The 22,946-nt window shown below is 34.7% G+C and overlaps 3 protein-coding genes across 4 annotated transcripts; all 3 read left to right on the top strand.

The window, feature by feature from the left end:
* The first annotated feature begins 461 nt into the window (after window positions 1-461).
* LOC110289545 (olfactory receptor 1044) lies at window positions 462-1,406 on the top strand. Its single transcript, XM_021155807.1, has one exon. The coding sequence runs from the start codon at window positions 462-464 to the stop codon at window positions 1,404-1,406; it is 945 nt and encodes a 314-aa protein (XP_021011466.1).
* Window positions 1,407-9,101: 7,695 nt separating this feature from the next.
* Window positions 9,102-10,046, top strand: LOC110290327 (olfactory receptor 5AL1-like). Its single transcript, XM_021156852.1, has one exon. It carries the CDS (start codon window positions 9,102-9,104, stop codon window positions 10,044-10,046), a length of 945 nt encoding a protein of 314 aa, XP_021012511.1.
* Window positions 10,047-16,663: 6,617 nt separating this feature from the next.
* On the top strand, window positions 16,664-18,308 carry LOC110289968 (olfactory receptor 5AL1). 2 transcript variants are annotated; one of them, XM_021156409.1, is made up of 2 exons: window positions 16,731-17,618; window positions 18,255-18,308. In XM_021156409.1, exons 1-2 carry the CDS (start codon window positions 16,731-16,733, stop codon window positions 18,306-18,308), a joined length of 942 nt encoding a protein of 313 aa, XP_021012068.1. The 2 variants fall into 2 exon arrangements, with proteins under 2 accessions (XP_021012067.1, XP_021012068.1); XM_021156408.1 differs by lacking the exon at window positions 18,255-18,308 and having other exon boundaries at window positions 16,664-17,748.
* Window positions 18,309-22,946: the final 4,638 nt, after the last annotated feature.

Genomic DNA, 22,946 nt, shown 5'->3' with positions numbered 1-22,946 from the left:
CTCTCTCTCTCTCTCTCTCTGAAAAGTTAAAGACAAATTTGAGAAAACATCATGGTATTATAGACATCAAATTTGGGACATATTATGCAAACAACAATTTGAAGCTCCTGTTTTTCTTTCTGACTAACATATTTAAGTAACTCAGAATGGTTTCATATGATAAGATAATTTCTTTGTCTAATTTGAGATGTTTATTGGGAAAATAATACATGACAGATAATTATTTTCAAAGTTTTTTATTTCAATTCATTTCATAGAAAAGAATTGTGTTATAGGGTTTCTAGAGATGGCTTGGTGTGTAAAATATTTGATGGACAAGCTTTGAGCTAATCAGTTTAAAATTCAACTATAATTTTCATGTTAACAGTGTAATGTGTTTCACTGCATTAAGATAAATGTTCTTATCAAAATGTTGATTATGATCTTTTCTACTGATTTCTGCATAGATCTCATGAATATTCATGGCTCAGATAAACTGCACCCAGGTGACAGAGTTCATTCTTGTGGGCCTCACAGATCGTGAGGAGCTGAAGATGCCTCTCTTTGTGGTGTTCTTATCCATCTACATTTTCACAACACTTGGCAACCTAGGACTGATCCTAGTCATTAGAACAGATGCAAGACTCCACACACCAATGTACTTCTTCCTCAGCAACCTGGCTTTTGTTGATTTCTGCTACTCGTCTGTCATTACACCCAAGATGCTTGGGAATTTCTTGTACAAACAAAATATGATATCCTTCAATGCCTGTGCTGCTCAGTTAGGCTGCTTCCTAGCCTTCATGACAGCTGAGTGTTTGCTCCTGGCTTCCATGGCCTATGACAGGTATGTGGCCATTTGTAACCCTCTACTCTATATGGTCTTAATGTCCCCAGGAATCTGCTTTCAGCTTGTAGCTGCCCCCTATAGCTACAGCTTCCTGGTAGCACTGTTTCATGCCATCCTCACCTTCCGCCTTTGCTATTGTCACTCCAATGCTATCAATCACTTCTACTGTGATGATATGCCTCTCCTCAGGCTAACTTGCTCAGACACTCACTCCAAACAGCTATGGATATTTGTCTGCGCTGGCATCATGTTCATTTCCTCTCTTCTCATTGTTTTTATTTCCTACACATTCATTATTTCTGCCATCCTAAGGATGCGTTCCGCAGAAGGTAGACGCAAGGCTTTCTCCACATGTGGTTCCCACATGCTAGCAGTGACCATTTTCTATGGAACCCTCATCTTTATGTACTTGCAGCCCAGTTCTAATCACTCTCTAGACACAGACAAAATGGCTTCTGTCTTCTACACAGTGATCATCCCCATGTTGAACCCCTTGATCTACAGCCTCAGGAACAAGGAAGTGAAGGATGCATTGAAGAAATTAATTACCAGTAAAAACCAAATGTTATCATCATGAAATTAAGAAAATTACTTGATGGACTATGTGTGTTCTATCTTTTTCCAATAAAAGACTACTTATTGATATATTACCTGTAATATATTATATGTACTAATAACACATCTACTTATGAGTACATTATGTGTATTTATAGAAAAACATCTTTCCTATATAGAAAGATTTTCAATGTAAGATGTGATTTCATATATAAAACTAGATGTAATAATTTGAAACCTGTTCTTTCATTTTGAGAATGGAAAACATACAAAAACAATGGAAAAAAATCTGTGGGTAATAAGAATCTATAGCAAACTCTCATTTGCCAAAAGAAAAAAAAATAAATTGGAAATCTTTTCCTTTTTGTTTTTTAATTATACTTTTGAGGTTTTAATATAATTGCAACATTTCTCCTACCCTTTGCTCTATCGAAACCATTCCACATATCCTTACAGACACTTCTTCAAATTAATACCTTCTTTTTTCACTAATATTATTGAATATATAAATGTATAGAAACATGTTTTAAATATCACCTGCTTAGACCATATAACATTACTTGTCTGTCTGTTTTCAGGGATGACTGTGTGCCCTGAACCACCTCTTCTGCATAGAGTTCATTCCACAAGGTTGAGGCCTCTCAGGATTTTCTACATTTATATTGGAATGTTCATTGCTTTAATCCTTATCCAGCTCACATTTATGAAGTAATGCTTCTGAGAGTCTATGGTTATATTTTCTGATGTTATTTGGAGACATGATCTCATAGCAAACTCCCCGATCCTCTGACTCTTACAATCTTTCTTTGCCTTCTTTTCCTCTTCCACAAAGTTCCCTGATGCTCAGGTGCAGGAGAGGTTTGTAGCTGTATCCATTGAGACTGTACTCCACTACTGCACCCTTAGAGTTCTTGTGCTATGCTGCTCATTGGTGTAGTTCATAAGCATCATAGTTAAATGGGGCTATTGGTTATCTCCCTCCTTTGGGACCTTCCCTAGTGCTTTCTGGTACTATGAAACTTGGAGAAAGGACATTCTGGTTAGTTTCACCTCAAGGGTCCTTGGGTTTTATTTCTGACATGTATAGTGTCACCAGCAACAGAGACTTACTTTTAGCCTCTCAGGAGCAACCAAGGGCAACAGTAAAAGTTTGTATGTTTGGGGGAGTCTCTTAGACAGTCCTATCCAATAACTGAAAGAGATTCTCGTGTCTCAGTTAAGTGACCTTTGGCTCTTGAAGGGAGCATTTTTAGTCCAGTTGTAAAAAGTTTATTAAAACTATATATGTAAATGTATACATAAACATGTATAATAGTATTTTTAGCTAAATAGTTGATGATATGTGATTTTTCTCAGACATGCTCTTGTTGTTTTACCTGCCTACCTCCTTTCTCTATATTAATCCTATCATCATTCCTAAACACAATGCCTTTTCTCATTTCCTAAACTTTTATATGTCTGTTGAAATTGTCATCTCCGAAGCATACTGCCTCTGTTTGCTAATTTAGGACTAGTACTAAAAGCTTCTAGCTTCTATATAATCTTATCTAGGCTTTAAATGTTTTCAGCCTCTGAGACTTACTGCTGAATAAGCTCACCCCTTCCTAGTTTTTACTGACCTCTGCCTGGCTTGTTCAACTCAGAAATTCTGGCTCAAACTTCTCTCCAAGCTAACTGATTTGATCTAGCTTCTCTCAACTTTTCCAAAATTACCCTGCTAGGCCTCAAACTAACTCTGCCAGTCTGTTTTAATCTTCTGTCTCCTTCTCGCTGTGTGCTTTGATCTGTCTTCATCTATTTTTAGCTTGTTCTCTCTGCAAACAATCTGTATAACTGGTCTGATAAAACTACCCCCTCTTTTCTTCCTCTCTCAGTGCATTGCCTTCTTAAGTAGATTCCTGTTCCTCTGTGTTCCCCTGAGAGTTGGGCATATCCTATTCTGTCAAATGTTTCTCTGACTCATCACTTTGTTTCCCATTGAATGACACATCACTTTCAAACATGGTTGTTTTCTTTTCGAACTAACTTTATCTTAATTGTTTGGGATTAAAGATGTATACTAAGGGTATGCAAACATTCCAGCTGGAGGGATTAAAGTATATGATAAAGGTGAGTCACGACACAACAAGAAACAGTGTTTGTTTTTTTTCCCCAGTAAATAACACAGTATTGGGGTTCACAATGTAATCAAATATCCTGCAACACTTATATGACCCATGTCCCTTTCCCAAAATATTCTGTATTCAACTCCTTTTCTGGCTTTAAAGAGCCCTTTCCCTAGCCCCTGATGAGATTGCTTTTATATTCTTTTCTTCATAAATATTAATATTTATAAGGTCACTGGTAGAACTCAATGAAATACTCAACGGTTTCTCCCACTCACTTCAGTACTCTTACCTTACACTGGCAATATTCCAGCTGAAAAGCACTACCCTAAAATTTTCTTCTTTTTCTAATTTCTTGAAAAAGATATGAAACTCTAAAACTGTCTTATCATTATTAATTTAAAAATTTGTGCTTACTAATGACAGTACTACTATATTTTAATTACATTCATGTAAAGGATTGGATATGACTTTTTATTGTTATATGTGTCTTGATTGGCCTTTACAAAGTAATCCTTTAAACATATGTCTTAATATGGCTCTTTGCACACATTATGTATTTCTCATTCTAAGTTTAAAAAAAATATATTTTGAGGATACAATCCCTAAAGAAAAACATCATATGCTAATCAAATGTACTCACAATACTTAAAATAATATAGGCCATGTAGCCAGTAGCAAGAATTATTATTTCTTATTGAGTAAGGTATAGATATCCTGACAAATGTAATATAGCTTTGTGAAAGAGAGAGCCATGTTGCTATCAATATTCCTCTTCTATCACCAAAAATGAAAAATAATTTTAAAGCAATGAAGTTTTCCCCTATATTTCAAATAAAAAATGAGTCTAGTACATTTTCGTGAATACTGACAGGAGATGTAAGAATCCTGAAGACAATGAATCTGTTACTAACAACTGTCAGCATGAACTCTTAACTTACTCCATTTTCCTTTGCACTGAATAGTCCCAGGAGCATGTATAAGGAACCAAATGAACTTAGTTACTACATGAACAGTGAAGTCACAGTTAAATCCTCTGAGCTGATGCAACAGGTATCTTTTTATCTTTTATAATGTGCTACAGCAAACACGTTCAACATTTGCTGAGAGAGAGAGAGAGAGAGAGAGAGAGAGAGAGAGAGAGAGAGAGAGAGAGAGAGATCTAATTTTTACAATATTAAATAGTAAACTTCTCATCTCTAACATTAATACTGCTAGTCTCTCTTGGCAGCACATATATAATGTGTGAAAATATCTTCCTTTGGTTTTTTGTTTTCTTATAAGAAAAACTTATGCCAGAGGAATTGAAAATTTGAGTCAGATCATGCCTTCAGGACAGATCCAAGACCAGTGTCACTGAGCAGTGCTGTGCTTCTGTGTGTACAACTCTGAACCTCCATGAGTCAGAAAATACCCAGCTCACAATGGACAGCTTAAGTTACACAAGGACATGGTACTATGTGCCTAAGACTTCAGTCTCTCCAAGGGAATAATACCTAGTCAGGAACTATATTCTCAGAAGACAAATTATTGTCTATTGAAAAATAAGTACCCCTTTCCCCACAAATCATAGTTAATGCTACTGCAATTCCCTTCAGAGTTTTAATGAACCTTTATATGTACTTATATTTTCTACAGATTCTCAATTCTTGCAGACATGCTGTGAGATACAGGCTCTGTGTTAAGAGGGGTCATCACAACTGGAAGAGCTGGATTTGGATCCTTTCCTTATTGATTTGTTAACTGGTTTGTTGTTCTGGATCAGAACTACATCAGGTATTCTTTTGAATTATTCACCAGGTGGTAAGAAGTACATAGAACAATAGTGATATAAGTAATCTCTAAAGTTAATTATCATAATCTATAAAAGTTAATCAAGATGTTCCATATCACAAGATCAATAATAATTTCAAAGACTGATACATGTGAATATGCTGGAATTATTAAATTGAATTTGGCATTTACATATTTTATTTTCAACTAAACAGTAAAATTTCTTCCTCTTTTAGTCTTACTTAATATGAGATATGTTAGTGATATTTAGCAGTTTATCATAATATTTCATTCATAAGAATTTGTAGGGTTTGAAATCAACGGAGTGGTTGGACTGAGAAATTAATAAACATTCCTCTATGTGTCTAAAATATGATGTGAGTCTTCTGTGATTATTCTAGTGAAGAGTGGTTAGATACAGCTTTAAAACTGAGAGAACTATGTTATACAAAAACAATCTTATATTTGTTTCATTTCCCAATATTTATATTGAATGTGTGATAACACTGAGTTGACAAGAGAAAGCAGATTTTTTTTTAATTTGTGCTATCATTTGGAAGCCAGGGCCTCTACCAGAATTGAGGAATAGTGACTTTTTCAAATATCAACTGTCAAAGCCTCAAGTTTGTGTATTGACAACCTGTTAGACCTGGAAGACCACCCCCACCAAAAAAAAAAAGAGAAAAAAAATAGGTTATTTTCTATTTTAGCACACAGAGGAGATTGTGAGGAGTGAAATTCAAACTCAACTGTAGCTAACAATATCTCTGAAACTTAACACCCTGTAAACACTCTCAACACATTTACTTCTACATAGTAAAAGTCTAATCTCCACACTCTACCTTCAGGTTGGTGTTATATGATGTTCTCTTATCTTTCTTTTTAAAAATAGATATTTTCTTCATTTAAATTTCAAATTCTATCCTCAAAGTCCCCTATACACTCCCCCCACCCTGCTCCTCAACTCACCCACTGCAGCTTCCTGTCCCTGGCATTCCCCTGTTCTGGGGCATATGATCTTAGCAAGACCAAGGGCCTCTCCTCCCATTGTTGGCCGACTAGGCCATCCTCTGCTACATGTGCAGCTATCTTTATTTTTCCATTTCTTACAAAATTATTATCAGTCTTCATATTAATTTTATTCTTTAGTTCTTTATAAGTGTTCTGATTTTATTGGCTGGAGTAGGATAAGGCAGTAATAATTATCTGGAAAGTATCTGGATACTTAGTGTTTCCAAGAATGAATCTGTCATCTATCTATCTATCTATCTATCTATCTATCTATCTATCTATCTATCTATCTATCTATCTATCTATCTGTCATCTATCTACCTACTATCTCTTACCTTCCATCATTCTACTATCTTTTCATCTATATCTTATCTACATTTCAAATGATAGCCCATTTATTGTGTGTGCATGTGCACGTGTGTATGTGAGTGTGTGTGTGTGTGTGTGAGAGAGAGAGAGAGAGAGAGAGAGAGAGAGAGAGAGAGAGAGAGAGTTATATGACCATTTTTGCTAGGTACACTGAAGATTGCTTGCAATAAACAGACATAGAATATCACAGTATAAGAAAAACTATCTGAAGATTGAACTTGTTTGGATGGTTTCATATTGACTAAATAAAAAAGAGCAAAATGTTGAAGACATGACAAGTATTTAATGATTTTCATAGATGTGAATGAACCATAGATTACATTGATGATCATCAAAAGAAGCAGACCCTGCAGAGGGATGAAACTTGCTATGAGACATACCAAGATTCCAAAGCAATAATTTACTACATTTATGAAAAACAGCACTATAACTTACCAAGTACAAATTTACGTTTTTACAGCAACAAAATCATTAAATTATTGATGAATGATAATTAAGCACATAAAGTAATATTTGCTTCATCATTTTCAGAACAAATGATTTTAATTATATAAATTTGTTCATATACACTGACAAATATAAACAATATAATGACTGATATCATATAGAAAATATAAAAACACAAAACCTAGATCATAGTTTTCTCTCACTGGCAAAGAGAGTGTTGCAATTAGTTTAGTTTTTAAAAAATACAAACAGGTAAAATTATACATACTAAGCAGATTATATCTAGGAACATATATGTATATTGATAATGACATGCAATAACAGTCAGTGACGAAAGCACATAAATATGTGAAAGAGAAGGAAGTACATAGAAAGGTTTGGAGAGGAGAAATGGAAAGATTAAATATTATAATTCCATTATAATTTCAAACCACAAAAGGAAAATAAATAAATAAACAAGTTATTAAGAAATTGAAAAGACAAAAAAAGAGGTTTCTAACTTAGTGATATCTTTACAAGTTTATGTTCAACCTTTAGCCTAGTGGGAAATACATGACTGCCTATCATACAACGCGCGCGTGTGTGTGTGTGTGTGTGTGTGTGTGTGTGTGTGTGTGTGTGTGTGTGAATCTACAATATGTGTGTGGCTGTGGGTGAGGGTGAGTGGGTGTGTAATCTTAAAATATCTGCAAGGGCATTAAACAATCAAAGGTTCACCAATCAGCTCTTGGATGTATCAAGGGTTCTTCAGCTTTCTAAGCAATGGGTACAAACCTTTATCATATCCTGATAAAATAAGTCATCAGTCTCCGAGTTTTCTAAATGGTGCTGAGCCTTCTAGAAACTTTTCAGTTATCATCCCAGGTCATCATTTCCTCTGTTATCCAGAAACTCCACACAATTAAACCTATAGACCTTTCCAGAAACCAGTGCTTTCTTCCCTCAATCATAGACAGAGATTTAAGGTAGTATTATTGGGTTTGATTTTTGGTAAATGGGTCACATATTCTTTCCTTCTAAACATTTCAGATACTATATCAATAATATATACATACTATATGCTATGTCAATCTAGAAGGCTGGTAAGAAGACGAGATGATGCTGAGAATAATATAAATGAAAAAAGCACCTCCTCTATTGTGGTTAAAGGAAGAATTTTATTCTGTCATCTTTCCAGTAACCAGAGAGCAATCTAGAAGAATGAGACTCCAAAAATATTGACTTTCTTCCCTCTGATGCTGAATGTTTGAAGGTATAAGATAAATTAATATTACTGACTTATATTACTAAAAGTATTTCTGTCATATTATTTATCTATAATGGGAAAACTATTCATACATATTCCTCTGTGTGCGTGTGCGTGTGTGTGTGTGTGTGTGTGTGTATATGTGTGTGTGTGTGTGTGTGTATGTGTGTGTGTGTGTGTGTATCTATGAAGATTGGGTATGCGATTTTCAAATTAGTATTGTTATTTTTCTCTTTTTTGAAATTCATAAATACTACAGATAGGAAAATGAAATTCAGAACACTTAGATATAGAAAAGAAGAAATTCAGTAAAAGTTCCTAACTGCAAAGCCTAGAGATATATGTATTTAATATGTTGTCAGAGGCCTTCTTTATACACCACTACTTCTTAATAGTAAGTATTTTTATGCACAAGATATTTAAGGAATTATGTGCAAACTCTGTGAAACTGTAATTACCTAATAAGTTTCCTTTTGCCAGTTTAATTTATAAATGTTAATGCAGGGTTATTTCAGGTTAGTGAAGATTTGTACTTATGCTTAACCTCCTGAAGAACTTGTCACCTTTGAGTTTTTTAGATCATTTCACAATCACCATGCAAGTAAAACCCTACACACAAAGTGCAAACCAGAGTTCTCTTTTGAGGGAAGATAATATATTTCTTTATTGTCTTTTAATATGAACTTGGATTGTTTCTTACAGAATCAAGATCACTCAGAAGATTTCCTTTGAAGGGGCTGATCATAAAACTCTTTACATGTACTGAATGGCCAAAAGCAACCATTCAGTGGTGACAGAATTCATCCTCTTGGGGCTTACAGAAGATCCTGAACTTCAGGTCATCCTCTTTGTAATCCTTCTAATCATCTACTTGTTTAGTGTCATGAGTAACCTTGGATTGGTTGTGTTAATACAAATCAGCCCACAGCTCCAGTCCCCTATGTATTTTTTCCTCAGCCATCTGGCTTTTGTTGATTTTTGTTATACCTCCTGTGTCACACCAAATGCGCTGGTGAATTTTTTGCGTGAGATTAAAAGCATATCATTTTATGGATGTGCAGCTCAAGTGTGTTTCTTCACCACATTTTCTGTGTGCGAAGTCTTCCTGCTGTCTGTAATGGCCTATGATAGGTATGTGGCCATCTGTAACCCTTTGCTCTATGTCATTCTCATGCCGAGGAGACTCTGCATTCAGATAGCCATTACCACGTACATTTATGCATTTGTCACAGCACTTATTCAGACAGTGACCACATTCATTTTGTCTTTTTGTGACTCCAACCTAGTGAACCAGTTCTTCTGTGAAGACATTCCTCTCATGGCTCTAGCTTGCTCGAACACTCAAGTCAAGGAACTGCTGCTGCTGAGCATGGCTGGGTTCAATGTGTGCTGCTCTCTCCTCATTGTCCTCATCTCCTACCTATTCATCATGTCTGCAATTCTAAAGAAGCATTCGGGGGAAGGGAGGCAGAAAGTCTTCTCCACCTGTGCTTCTCACTTGTCTTCTATTGCCATATACTACGGGACAATCATTTTTATGTACTTACAACCTGAATCTAGCCATTCCCTAAATACAGACAAGTTTGCTGCTGTTTTTTATGTTGTGGTGATCCCCATGCTAAACCCATTAATTTATAGCTTAAGGAATACGGAGGTGAAAAATGCATTGAAGAAAAGTATAGATAATATCACTATAAATATTAGTAAGTGATCCAAAATGTTAGTGAAAGAACAGAAGCCAGGAAAAATAAAGTCTTGTGTCTAAATTTATCTGCACTCAAAGCGATTATATCCACTGGAAGAAAATAGAGATAAACATTTTTCCCTTTGGCATATATATATATATATATATATATATATATATATGTATGTATATACACACACACACACACACACACATATATATATATATATATTTATAATCTCACAATTACTTTAAAATATTGTGATGGGTAGAAACAAAGTCCTTGAGTGTGTTTAATTGCCAAGTTTTGAGAGTTTCATATATGTATGTACTGTATTTCCATGATTTAGAACACACTTTCTCCAAGCTTTAACTCTCCCTGTGGTGTAGCACACTAGACTTTATATTTTGGATCGAATTTTTTTTTAATTATAATCATTAAGATGATGGAAATTTTATCTAATGGTACTTTCCAAATTATTTTAGGTTTATAGTTAAGCGTGCATCAAAGAAATGACCTATGGAATTAGTGATTCAGGAAAGAGCTGGGAAAACAGGGCTAGACAAAGTCTCTTCCTATAAATTCAGTCAGTAGTTTACTGTCTGATTTTGTTAGAAATCTGGTGTTCCAAAAAAGAAAGACAAATTTGATTTGTCTTATTTTGATCTTTCACTTTTGTAGGTCATAATAACTAAAAAAACAGTCAAGTTGTCACACAGCTGTTTTGTGATATGTTTTGCTTTATTCAGCCCACAAAAGCAATACAACACCTTGGACCTATTTCTGTTTATTTAAATAGAGGATAAAGCACTTTATTTAAATAGGAATAAAGCACATGACTCTTTATAAAGTGACTTGCAAACACTTTATTCATCTATGCCTTCGTTAAATGGGTGTCAAAATATTTGATTTGAATAATGTAAAATGATCAAGAAATGACATAAATAATTAATTCAATAGCCAGCATAATGAAGAACTATTTCATATCCGAGGAAGAGTAGTGATATTCAAATTTGATCATCTCGATCTTTCATTACACTTAAGATAAGAAAGAAGCAATATTCTCATGAAGATGAAATTTAAAACTACTGCAAGTTTTGAGGTTGTGTTGTCAATGGAATTGTTTGTTCGAACTTTTAGAAATGGTGAATTTAAACTCTACTAAATGCTTAATATGTCTTTGATTCAGTAGAAATACATGTATTTAGTCAGGTGCTCTTTTAACAGTGCTGTGACAGATAATGAAAAGTTTCATCATAAAAACAAAGAGGTCAGCAAAGACAGTCTGTACCTGGTACTGTGCCCCAAAATATGTTCATGATAATCAATCATTTTTAATTTTATCGCCAAACTTGATTTTACAATGAATTTATTATTTTTCACATAGTGAATTAGGGTGTGAAGTATAGATTATAATTGAATAATTTATGGATGTCCTCCAAAGACTCAATAACAGTTTTTTTTTTAAATTCAACATGTAAATTTTTGTAAGGCAGTGAACAGCAGATCCTTGCATTTAAAATTTCTGATGATCATATTATAACATAAAGTACACAAGCATTCATGTATACAGTCACACACACACACACACACCAAAAATAATAAAATGTTGCAAGTTAATGTTCCCAAGATTTCCTCTAATATCCTTCTCATTGTATTGAATTCAATTACCTTAGAAATTCTACCAGCTTTTCAGGAGATGTGATGCTCTCCTCCCCCACTCCAATCAAGTTTCACCACATACCAAAGGATATGTATATACCCTACAAGGCACATAATGACTCAGATACACATTTTTTTCTGTAAAATAATGTATTTTATGTATTTTATGATCTATAAGGATACCCTGTCTTTCAGATCATGTATAGTTCAGATTTTGCCTAGAAACTCAGAAATAAAAAGGTAACAAACAAAATTATATTTCTCCCTTGAAATTTATTCAGTCTCAGAGGTTTTCTCCACTTCTCTCTATTCTTTAAGAAAATAATTCCAAGTGTATAGAGTTGTTTTGCCTGCCCATGTTTCTATGCACCACATGTGAGTCTATCCCTGCAGAGTCCTGAAGAGCATTTTGGGTAACTTGGGACTGGAATTACAAGTGCTGGAGTCAACCTATGAATGTTGGGAATCTAACCAGGCTCCATTGAAAGACCAGCCAACCAGTGTTCTTATCTCTGAGCCATCACTTCTACCCTAACTTCTACTTTCTCTCCAGGAAAAAAACACAAAGAAATCTTATTTTGCCATGCCTAATTGCAATAGCAATAACAAATAACAAGTAAAGATGAAATAGTGAATTTTTTTTGGAGACATAAAATAATAGAACAGTAGTGCCTGGCATGGTGGCACATGCCTTTAATCCCAGCATTTAGGAAGCAGAGGCAGGCGAATTTCTAAGTTTGAGGCCAGCCTGGTCTACAGAGTGAGTTCCAGGACAGCCAGGGCTACACAGAGTAACCCTGTCTCAAAACAAAACAAACCACCAAATAATAATAATAATAATAATAATAATAAAACAGTAAATACTAAGTAGGAAATGGAATAAACAGAGGAGAGGAAGCTTATATAAGGTACTAGACTACAGGATTAAAGTATAAATTAGTTGTTCCTTACAGGAGTGTCTCTAATTTTGGAGCACAGAAACATCAATCTTGAGATCAAGGTAAAGATAGTGATATGATATCCTTCATGGCTGGAACTGTTATTATTACTCTATCTGCTCAACCACTCCAAAGCTACTTGCCTCATTCTCACGCCACATGTCTCTCAATCTGTTAGATTTGATATTCCTGGTGGAATACTCTAGATCCATATCATATCATCTGACATCTTTCCTGTCGTTACAGTGTTCTCTTTGCTAAAAATGTCAACTAATGGATATCTGTGAGTTTGCAAATATTATGACATACTATAGTGTATTGTCTTATATATAGGAGGAAAATTCCTGTCCACATTATGTGGTAGAATCACATATGCCTGGATCAGTTATCTGACTAACAAAGTAATCTTTGTTATTGGATTCACAAACAAAAGAAATAAAAGGCATTCGTCTGACAGTCATGGTTTGCAATCAGGACATTTTTGTGTCCCAAGAGAAATTCTCTTCTTTATGAACTAGATGCCTGGAAGCTTTTGTAGATGCAGAGGCAGAAAGCATGGGCTCCTCCAGTGAGTCACCATTGTGAGGAAGAGAGACATCATTCTGATTTCTTTTCTTATTCAACTGCCTTTTATTCTAGCTGGTAGTAGATAGCACAGTTTTGGTGTCACATTCTGGGTGAAACAATTTATGTGATAAGTGATTCACGGTTGTCTGGCTATTATCTCTATTACTGTGAAAATCATCCCTATTCTTTAAGCAACAGTATGAAGAAAATGGCAAAAATAGTGCATCTTACTGGCCTCCAGGTGTAGATGCTTATACATCTGATACAAGCATCAGTCCTTACCAGGAATGAGTATGGTTTTCATAAAGACAGACTCTGCCCTTAAATATGAAACCGATTTGATGGTTCTGCTCCTCGCTCTAGGTATATATATCATTCATTAAGTAATAATGTTACATAAGCAATTCAGAAATTGGCTTTGCTAATTATATCACATTTGGAGCTTCATAGCTGTTTAAGAGTTTGTATATTCCTTCTCTGTGCTCATATGACAACTAACAATTTTTTTTCATGTTACTCAGTGAACATGTTTTATATTGACAAAAAAATTCAAAAGTAGTTAAAATATAGAAAGATACAGAGGTTTTTGCTTTTTTTTTTGTTTATGGATCATGAGTCATGCATAGCTCCTGTTGGACCAGGCTCTAATGCCTTCTCTCACTCATTTGTGTCTGCTCATGGGTTACCTGTAAACTAGCTGATCTAAGATCATTCTTCCTGGGAAGACTGGCTTAGATCTATATAATGCCATCAACCAACAGTACAGTATGGCTCTGCTATTGACAAAAAGCAAACAAACAAAACAGGAAGTGGAAATACAAGATTTATTTTTTTCTATTTTAAAACAAGATCTCAGATTTCCCAGAATGGTTTCAGACAAACTATGTATCAAGAAACAACCTTACATTTCTGAAGTTCCTTCTCAACCTCCAGAATGCCAGGATTTTATATACACACACACACACACACACACACACACACACACACACACACACACACACACACATATCTATCTATCTATCTATCTATCTATCTATCTATCTATCTATCTATCTATCTATCTATATCTATCTATCTATCTATATCTATCTATCTATCTATCCATCTATATATATATATACCACCGCACTATTATATATTTCTGTGGGAAATTTAACCCATGCTTGTAAGCATGGTTGCCAAATATTATATCAACATCTCCACCGATTCTAGTATTCTTTTAATCCACCCTTTGTGTCATTTGTTACCAAGACATTGGCTAAAACTAGGGCCATGGATAGTGTCAGATAATGCTAAAAGTTACAAAAAATAAAATAGTGTAATGGTGATTTTAATTTTAATCAATTATTAACTCAACCAACCCACTCTAATTGTTTAGAATATCATTTTCAAAAGGAACACATCGAGTCTTCAGTTTCTGATGTGCATATATTAAAAATGTTGTGAATTTTCTAATAAAATAAAAGGTCTATGTTGTTCTAAATTTAATTATTAAGACTAATTGTGATATCTGGAGTAGTTGTGATTCCATAATTAATTATAACATTTCAGAAGTTAAAATAAGTTTTAGGGGTATGGATAGAGGGTTAAGAGCAGTTGCTGCTGTCTCAGAAGTCTTGATTCCCATATGGTGGTCACAACTTTCTGTAACCCCAGTTCCAGGAGATCCAAAGCCCTTTTCAGCCGCTGTGGGGACCTCATGCACTTGGTGAATAAGCATGTATGCTGACAAAACACCCGTTTCAATAAAATAAAAAGAATATTAAGAATAAAATCAGCTTAATAGAGACATTGTGAAAGTATATTTATGATTTGGGAGAAGGAAATTAATTTGAAGTAAGGCACAGTTACAGATGCCTCTAATGCCAGCTCCTGGGAGGCTAAAGAAGGACAGAGTCTGGGCAACATAATAAATCTATTTCAAATGTAAATAAACAAAATTAATCACTACTACTGAAATGATTAAACAATAATTGATTTACAGATTCTCAGAGGCCCATCTCACTTGCATAGAAATAATATATACAAAGGTAACTGTCAAATTTCGCAAGTGTAACAACACATATTCAAACTGTTTATAAACATTAAAATCCAGGTAAACATTATTGTTTTGCTTTGTTCTTTTGTTTTTATTCCCCACGTAACTAAATAGTACTTAGTATCCCTTCTCTTTGTAGCAGTTGTCATTCAAGTATTTATTATTGCCCATTAAGTAAATTGCTTCCCAAAAGATCAGCCATAACATAATTACTTCAGTTGCAAATTGTCATATTTTTAGTTCAGAAATTATTTAAATGATGCAATTGAGGGAAAATATTCTAGAGGGAGCAAGAGAACAAACAAAATACAGTTAAAACGAAAGCCATGCTAAGTGGTGCTGGCTCTACACAGTTGCTTCAAGGTACAAGTTCCTCTGAGCTGTGGACACACATATGTGTGTTGGAATGGGCTTGCTGTAGAATATATATAAGAAATAAGTGATGGGGATGAAAAACAAGTAATTGAAGTAATTATGGGCTTTGAAGAAATAGAAACATTGTAACTATTTGTTCAATAACACACAGACTGTAGTGCATAACACTCTAACTATAGGGGGTTGATTGCTATATATTGAGATAGGTATAGTGCAATCACTGAAATTAATATAAAAACTAAAAAATTCCCCCTCTGCCTTTCCCTCTCCCTATGGGTGTTGGGTTCAGGGTGGAAGCCCAGAAAACTCACGTCAGAGACAAAAATTTAAAAATGAAAGCTTTATTTTCTGCATGTTCAGGAAGGTAGCCTGTTCGAATTCTGAATTATGTCCCTGAATGGGAAGAATGCAACATTTTTATAGAATGGGAACACAAAGCAAGAGAGACTGGTATGGACTGCTACATTGACCAATCATATTTTGACCCAAGGGGTTAAGCAAAGAAGTTAACATTGGTAACTGGGCTTACTTGGGTCATCTGATTTCAGGGTCCTTGATTCAGCTTTTGTAGCCATAACACCTCTTGGACTCTGGCCCTGAATTTTGTAATGATAAGGGACTAAGGAGTGCACAACCTGCATATAGTCTCTTAAGTCAAGACAAGCGACATATTTATGACTTGTATGCCTTAGTTTAGATAACAGGATAAGAGCATCTTCCCTCTATGCAACATTTACTGGTTAAAAGAAAACCATGAAACATCTGAAGAAACAGGATGGGAGTTGGATTCCCAGGCCTGAGAACACGAACTCCATTTGATGCAGTCAGAAAGGTAGAACTTGTTCCTGAGATGACTGGACTCAGGAAAATATCTCCTAACATGGGTTTGATTGTTCAACTAGCACAAAGAAAAAAGAAAAAGGAAAAAAAAACACTCTATATTTTTACAAATCCCACAGGGTCCCATATTTTGATAAATGTACCTATGACACGTGCCAGTTGAAAGCTGAAGCCATGTGAAGTGCTTCTTATGAATTTCAAATGCAAGATTCATGAGTCAGAATCGGCTTCTGAATTTAGGTCGATATTGTATGCTCTGAAGACTTCTAGGACAGTAACATCTATCCACAATGGCTAACAGCAATCACTCTGCAGTGTCTGAGTTCATCCTTGTGGGGCTCACAGATGACTCAGAGCTACAGGTCAGTCTCTTCGGTGTGTTTCTTGTCATCTACTTAACTAGTGTTGTGGGTAATGTTGGATTGATTGTGTTAATTCAAGTGAGTCCTCAGCTTCATACCCCCATGTATTTTTTCCTAACCCACCTGGCTTTTATTGACTTTTGTTTTACCTCTTCTGTCACTCCAAACACTCTGGTGAATTTTCTACGTGAAGTCAAAAGCATAACCTTCTATGCATGTGCCACTCAGTTGTGCTGCTTTGTCACATTTGTAGTTTGTGAACTGTACTTGCTGTCAATCATGGCCTATGACAGGTATGTGGCCATCTGGAACCCCCTCCTCTATGCGATCCGCATGCCTAGGGAGCTCTGTCTTCAGGTCATCGCCAGCACATACATTTATGGATTCACTGTGGGGCTTGCACAGGCAGTGGCAACCTTCCGCTTGTCATTCTGTGGCTCCAATGTGATCAACCACTTCTACTGTGATGATGTCCCCTTAGTTGCCCTGGCCTGTTCTGACACTCATGTCAAAGAGATGATGTTGCTAATCATTGCTGGCTTCAACACCCTTTGCTCTCTGGTGATTGTGGTTATTTCTTACATCTGCATTCTCTTTGCCATCCTGAGGATTCATTCTGCTGAAGGAAGAAGGAAAGCCTTTTCCACTTGTGCATCCCACCTGACTTCCATCACCATATTTTATGGAACAGTAAGTTTTATGTACCTGCAGCCCAAGTCAAGCCATTCTCTGAACACAGATAAATTTGCTTCTGTGTTTTATGTGGTAGTAATTCCCATGTTAAATCCACTGATCTACAGCTTGAGAAATCAGGAAGTAAAGAGTGCTCTGAAGAGAATTGTAGAAAAGTTATCTTCAGCCATCAAGTAACTGAAGAACCACTGGATAAAATAATCAGATGTCTTTTTATTATTTATCATCTACATTCGCAGTGCTGGAAAAAGAGTCCCCACCTATACAATGAGTCATCTGATACATGTATCAGATGTGTCATTTTTACTCTATTATTCCCAGTAACTGACATATGAAATGGATTTTGTGAATTTTGTAGCATTCAATTTTATTTTTATAAGGGGGTTATAAATAACAAAAATAAACAAGAGACAAAGCATAAAATCAATACTCCTTTAAGTAACTGTAGGAAAGTTTAAGTTATATTAGGCTCTGTGAAACTGAATGATTTCAGTTCTATTTTATGAAATAAATATTTGTTTTCTTATATTTCATTTTTTTGAAATTTTTATTAAGTATTTTCTTTATTGTAATAGTACAGAAATAATTTTAAAGTTTAACGATGAGAATTACGTTTACCATATTTATGGAACAGTAAATTTTATGTACCTGCAGCCCAAGTCAAGCTATTCTTTGAACACAGATAAATTTGCTACTGTGTTTTATGTGGTAATAATTCCCATGTTAAATCCACTGATCTACAGCTTGAGAAATCAGGAGGTAAAAAGTGCCTTAAAGAGAATTACTGATAAATTGTCTTTGATCATCCATTAATCCAAAATATCTGGGTAGTAGTCAAAAGTTATTTGGTTTTGTCATATTGAAGTGAAAATGGTGAATGCCAGTTCCAACCTTCATGTAGAGCTCCATGACTCATTGGAATTGTGCAGGTTCATGTACATGTATATGTATGCATATATGTTTGTGCATTTGTATATGCATGAATGACGATGTATATTTATCCATGTGTATGTTTGTGTGCTTGCTTGTGTTTTTTATGTGTATGTGAGCATATGTGTGCATATACATGTTTGTATGTGTGTGTGTGTACCTTTATGTGTGTGTGTGTGTGTGTAGCCCATGTTGAAACTCAGATCCTGCCACATTATCTACAGGAGCTTTTATTGTTGACCTATATACATCTCTGTAAAAATGTATCCTAATATTGGAGCATGTCTTCATCTTTAATTGTATGTATACATCATCTTTACACATTTACACATATCTGTATATATTTCTTATATCCATGAATATAATATATGGAATTAGATCTATTTCTGTAACCTGTACAGTACTGAACATTTCAGCTTGCAATTTAATAGCTCAACATCTTTTGTATTACATTTCAACAATATAAGATAATCTGGAAGTAGTGAGATAATAAGAGTTTTTAAAATATTTCTTGTTTCTTTGTTTAATTACCATGTTAACATATCAAGGATTGTAGGTAGTTGTGTAATAATTAATTGTGAAGTAGTTAGAAATGGTAGGCTTCCCCTTAAAATAAACAAAATGAAAATGTTACAGGATACAATAAGTTGTAAATACTAAGGGACCAAAGCAATAAATACATATCCATAGAAAATATTCTTGCTGCCCAAGAATAAGGATCTTAGTTCAAATCCTCAGCACTTACATTAAAAAGCCAAATCATCAGGTAAGTGTATCTATTTAACCCTAGCATATGGGGAGCAGGGACAGGAGGAATCCTGCCCAGCCACATGAGGCAGTGAGTGAACTCTGGATTCAGTGAGCACAATAATTTTAAAATATAAGGTAAAGAGGGAGAGGATAGTAACCATTTTCTTCCTGTACCTCCACAATTGCATGTACATTCACATACATTTCACTCAAACACATATACTGCACACACACACACGTACACACACACACACACACACTATATATATATATATAGATATATATATATATATGAGTTACTTTATTGTACATCTTTAAATATAATGAACATATTTTCAAATAGTTTTTAAGTTCCCTAAAATAATCTACATAAAATACCCATAACCATGAACAGAAAAATAAAGTATTATTGTGTTTAGCAAAGATTTGATTAATGAAAAAATGGTAATTTTTATTTGTAGGTGTTCAATAATAATAATAATACCTTAACACATTTAGTGAATTATTTTTCTCTATTGCTTCAGTATTATTCATTTAAATAGGATGCTTCAGTTAATAATTTTTTAGTAGCTTGTTGAGGAAGTATTTAAGGTTTAAAGTAGCTTGTACTATTCACTAACACACATATATCTAGCACCTGGAAGAACCATGGATTGTATTTAACTTTGTAAAATCATAAAAAAATATGTTTCAAATATCTTTAGTGTATTTCCTGCTAGTTCTATACAGGTGTTTCCAGAGTTCTAAAGGCCAGAATCAGAGGTTTGGATGGATTTCTAACAGACATATTTTGAACAGTACCATGGACAGGACTCAGTTGATCCTGCAACCTGCGGGAGAACCAGGGTCCTGGTACCCAGGTGGGTAAGGAATCAGAGGGGTGACAAACAGATGCAAACACAAGGGAGTGTTATTCTGAATGTAATTTCTCAAAGTGAGCATCAGACTTATAATACAGAAGAAAATAAGGACGTGAGGTGGTGACACATCAGCCAAGGTACATTGAGGTTACCTGATGCTTAATGACTACACAAAACAGAAGAATGCATACATAAAGAGTGGCAGGAACTAGGCAATGTAACAACTGAGACAAAGTCAGCTAATCTAATGTCAGCTGTATTCTTAGAATCCAAGTGTGAGGTCATTAAGCTCCTGGGGTAAGGTCTTTTAAGCCCCAGCCATAGTTCTAATTCTGATTTATTGTTTAGCCCACCACCAGCCAGCTCGTAGTAAATACCTAACTATGCCATTTCTCTGGGCTAGTGAAAGTATGTGCTAGGGAACTCTGCTCTAGCTAACCTTCTCATGAATAAGGCAATACTCTAGTCGACCCTTAAACCAGAGACCAATCTTCTTCCTAAACCATTGTAAATTCCTGTATTTGGGAGTGACTCAGCTGTTATTCTTAGTGACTATGTGGAGGACTTTCTTCTATTAAGTAATGTAGTCTGACATACACAACTATAATAAGAATTCAAAACTTACTTTGCTAAGTTTGCCCTGAAATTTCTAACTCTATGTAGTAGATAGTAATGCCTGATTTATTTCACTATCTCTCTTTCAATACTGGAGGCAATTCATCTGAATAGGTAACATTTTTACTAAATTCCAAGCCCAGGGTCAGCTCAAGGACTGCTTAGGATATTGGTGAAGGTCAGGAAGCAAAGTTCAACCTAATTTAGGTATTTGTCAAATCATTCCTTGGAGACACCTATAATAAAACAATACTGAAAGAAAGCACATAGAACCATTCACCAATTATTGCAAGGACAAATGTGAAATACATCTGTTTGTGGGATGCCAGAAACTCTCCTGGAGATAAGTTTCCCTGAAATTTTATGCCTCAGGACTGCAGCCAAGCTTTTGGTACTGTCACACAGTTTTTACTGGAGTGGGTGTGGCAGAACACCTTCTGCTTATTTACATTTCAAATGTTATCCTCATTCCTAGTTTCCCTTCTGAAAACCCCCTATCCCTTCCTCCTCCCCCTACTCCCCAACCCACCCACTCCCTCTTCCTGGCCCTGGCAGTCCAATATACTGGGGCATAGAATTTTCACAGGACCAAGGGCCTCTCTTCCCATTGATGACTGACTAGACCATCCTCTGCTACATATGCAGGTAGAGCCATGAGTCCCACCATGTGTTTTCTTTGTTTGGTGGTTTAGTCCCAGGGAGCTCTGGTCATACTGGTTAGTTCATATTGTTGTTCCTCCTATGGGGCTACAAACCCATCAGCTCCTTCATTAGGGGCCCTTCATTGGGGATTTTTAATTTTTCAAATTCAAGTGTAACAACTAAATATGTATCATTCAGGTAGGGCTCTGTTCTTTTGAGGTCATTCATTACAATCCATTCAATATACTGAAATGAAATATAATTTACATATGGAGAATTATAACATAAAGTGCATTGTTTAAATATAAATATGCACAAATATCTGCTCTAAATTTTGTTAAATTTAGAATAATTTTCTTTTATAGACATAGGCATGAACATACACACGCATATACAAGCACAAATACATACATACACACAAACCAAGTAAAACATTGTGTATGCTTCATACCATTGATAACAACAAATCAATGTTGACCAATTCCCTAAGAGATTTTACTCAATATATTTATTCATTATTTAAACGCTCATATTCCTAATGGTGAATTGAACATTTTTGATTACCTTATATGTAATTACAACTTTTTATAACAAAAACTTATAAATAGCAAATTTCCATTCAGATCTAAAATAAGACATATTCTCCACAAAATTTGTTCATTCCAAAAATTCACAATTTTAGTTTTTAAATCAAGCCATAGAAATTGATTAATGAGAACTGATTCCTTAAAGTTATCATTTAAATTCCACAAGTTTTATATGCACCTATATTCATACATGTAGATTGTGTACAAACATAATAATAATAATAATAAATAATAATAATAATAATAAGTAATAGTAGTAGTAGTAAAATAAATATTTTATTTCGATATAAGAATATCACAAATGCCTTAGACGAGGGTATAAAATTTTAACAATTTATTTAAATATATTGGAATAAAAGTGAGTAATAATTTTGATGATTTGAGTAAAGTACCACATGTCAAGTTTAGTTTATTCTCCAAAGACAAATTCCAGAGCCTACTCAAGGGCTGTCTCTCCTGGTCTGGAACTAGCTTAGTAATATGGTTATTGAGTAGCCCAAGTTGTTTGGAACATTTCCCAAGAAACCCTGGATCACATTCCTATATGGTTGCTAACATTAAAAGAATGAAATTATTAATAAATATAAAAGCTTCAGCCTAATGTTTAAGTACCAATATGGACATTAATTTATTGAAGGCAAAAGATACAGAAAGATCAAGAAAACCAAAGTTCTTTAAATTAGTTATCAGTAGTGTCAAGGCTTGTATGTACTGTAGAAACAGTATGAACTGTGTAGTTCTGGTTTTCATTTTTGTGGCAGGTGAGTTTAATTGTGTTCCTTATAAACATGTATGTACAAAAAGAATAAATGCAGCCAGCTGCTTAGACGTACCTCTTTAAAAATCAGAAGCCAGTCATAGAGCTTAGGCCTAAATCTAAGAACTCACAGGCCCAGGCATGAAGACCACAAATTTAAAGCCAGTCTGGGTCACAGAGCTCATTTGAAACTTTCCTGTAACAGATGAAGAAACCCTGCTTCAAAAAAAAAAAAAAAAAAAAAAAAAAAAAAATCAAACAAAAAAAAAAAAAAAAACACAGATAATTATTTGAACTCAAAAGCATGACA

Source organism: Mus caroli, chromosome 2 (genome assembly GCF_900094665.2).
Source record: "Mus caroli chromosome 2, CAROLI_EIJ_v1.1, whole genome shotgun sequence".
In the NCBI taxonomy this organism is placed as follows: domain Eukaryota; kingdom Metazoa; phylum Chordata; class Mammalia; order Rodentia; family Muridae; genus Mus; species Mus caroli.
This window is presented reverse-complemented; position numbering and strand designations above follow the sequence as displayed.

Bases quoted from the DNA above. Each gene is read 5' to 3' on its own strand.
- LOC110289968 (XM_021156409.1), top strand. From the start codon at position 16,731: ATGGCTAACAGCAATCACTCTGCAGTGTCTGAGTTCATCCTTGTGGGG. The intron at 17,619-18,254 runs GTAAAGAGTGCT...AGAAATCAGGAG, and splicing joins ACAGCTTGAGAAATCAGGAA to GTAAAAAGTGCCTTAAAGAG.
- LOC110290327 (XM_021156852.1), top strand. From the start codon at position 9,102: ATGGCCAAAAGCAACCATTCAGTGGTGACAGAATTCATCCTCTTGGGG.
- LOC110289545 (XM_021155807.1), top strand. From the start codon at position 462: ATGGCTCAGATAAACTGCACCCAGGTGACAGAGTTCATTCTTGTGGGC.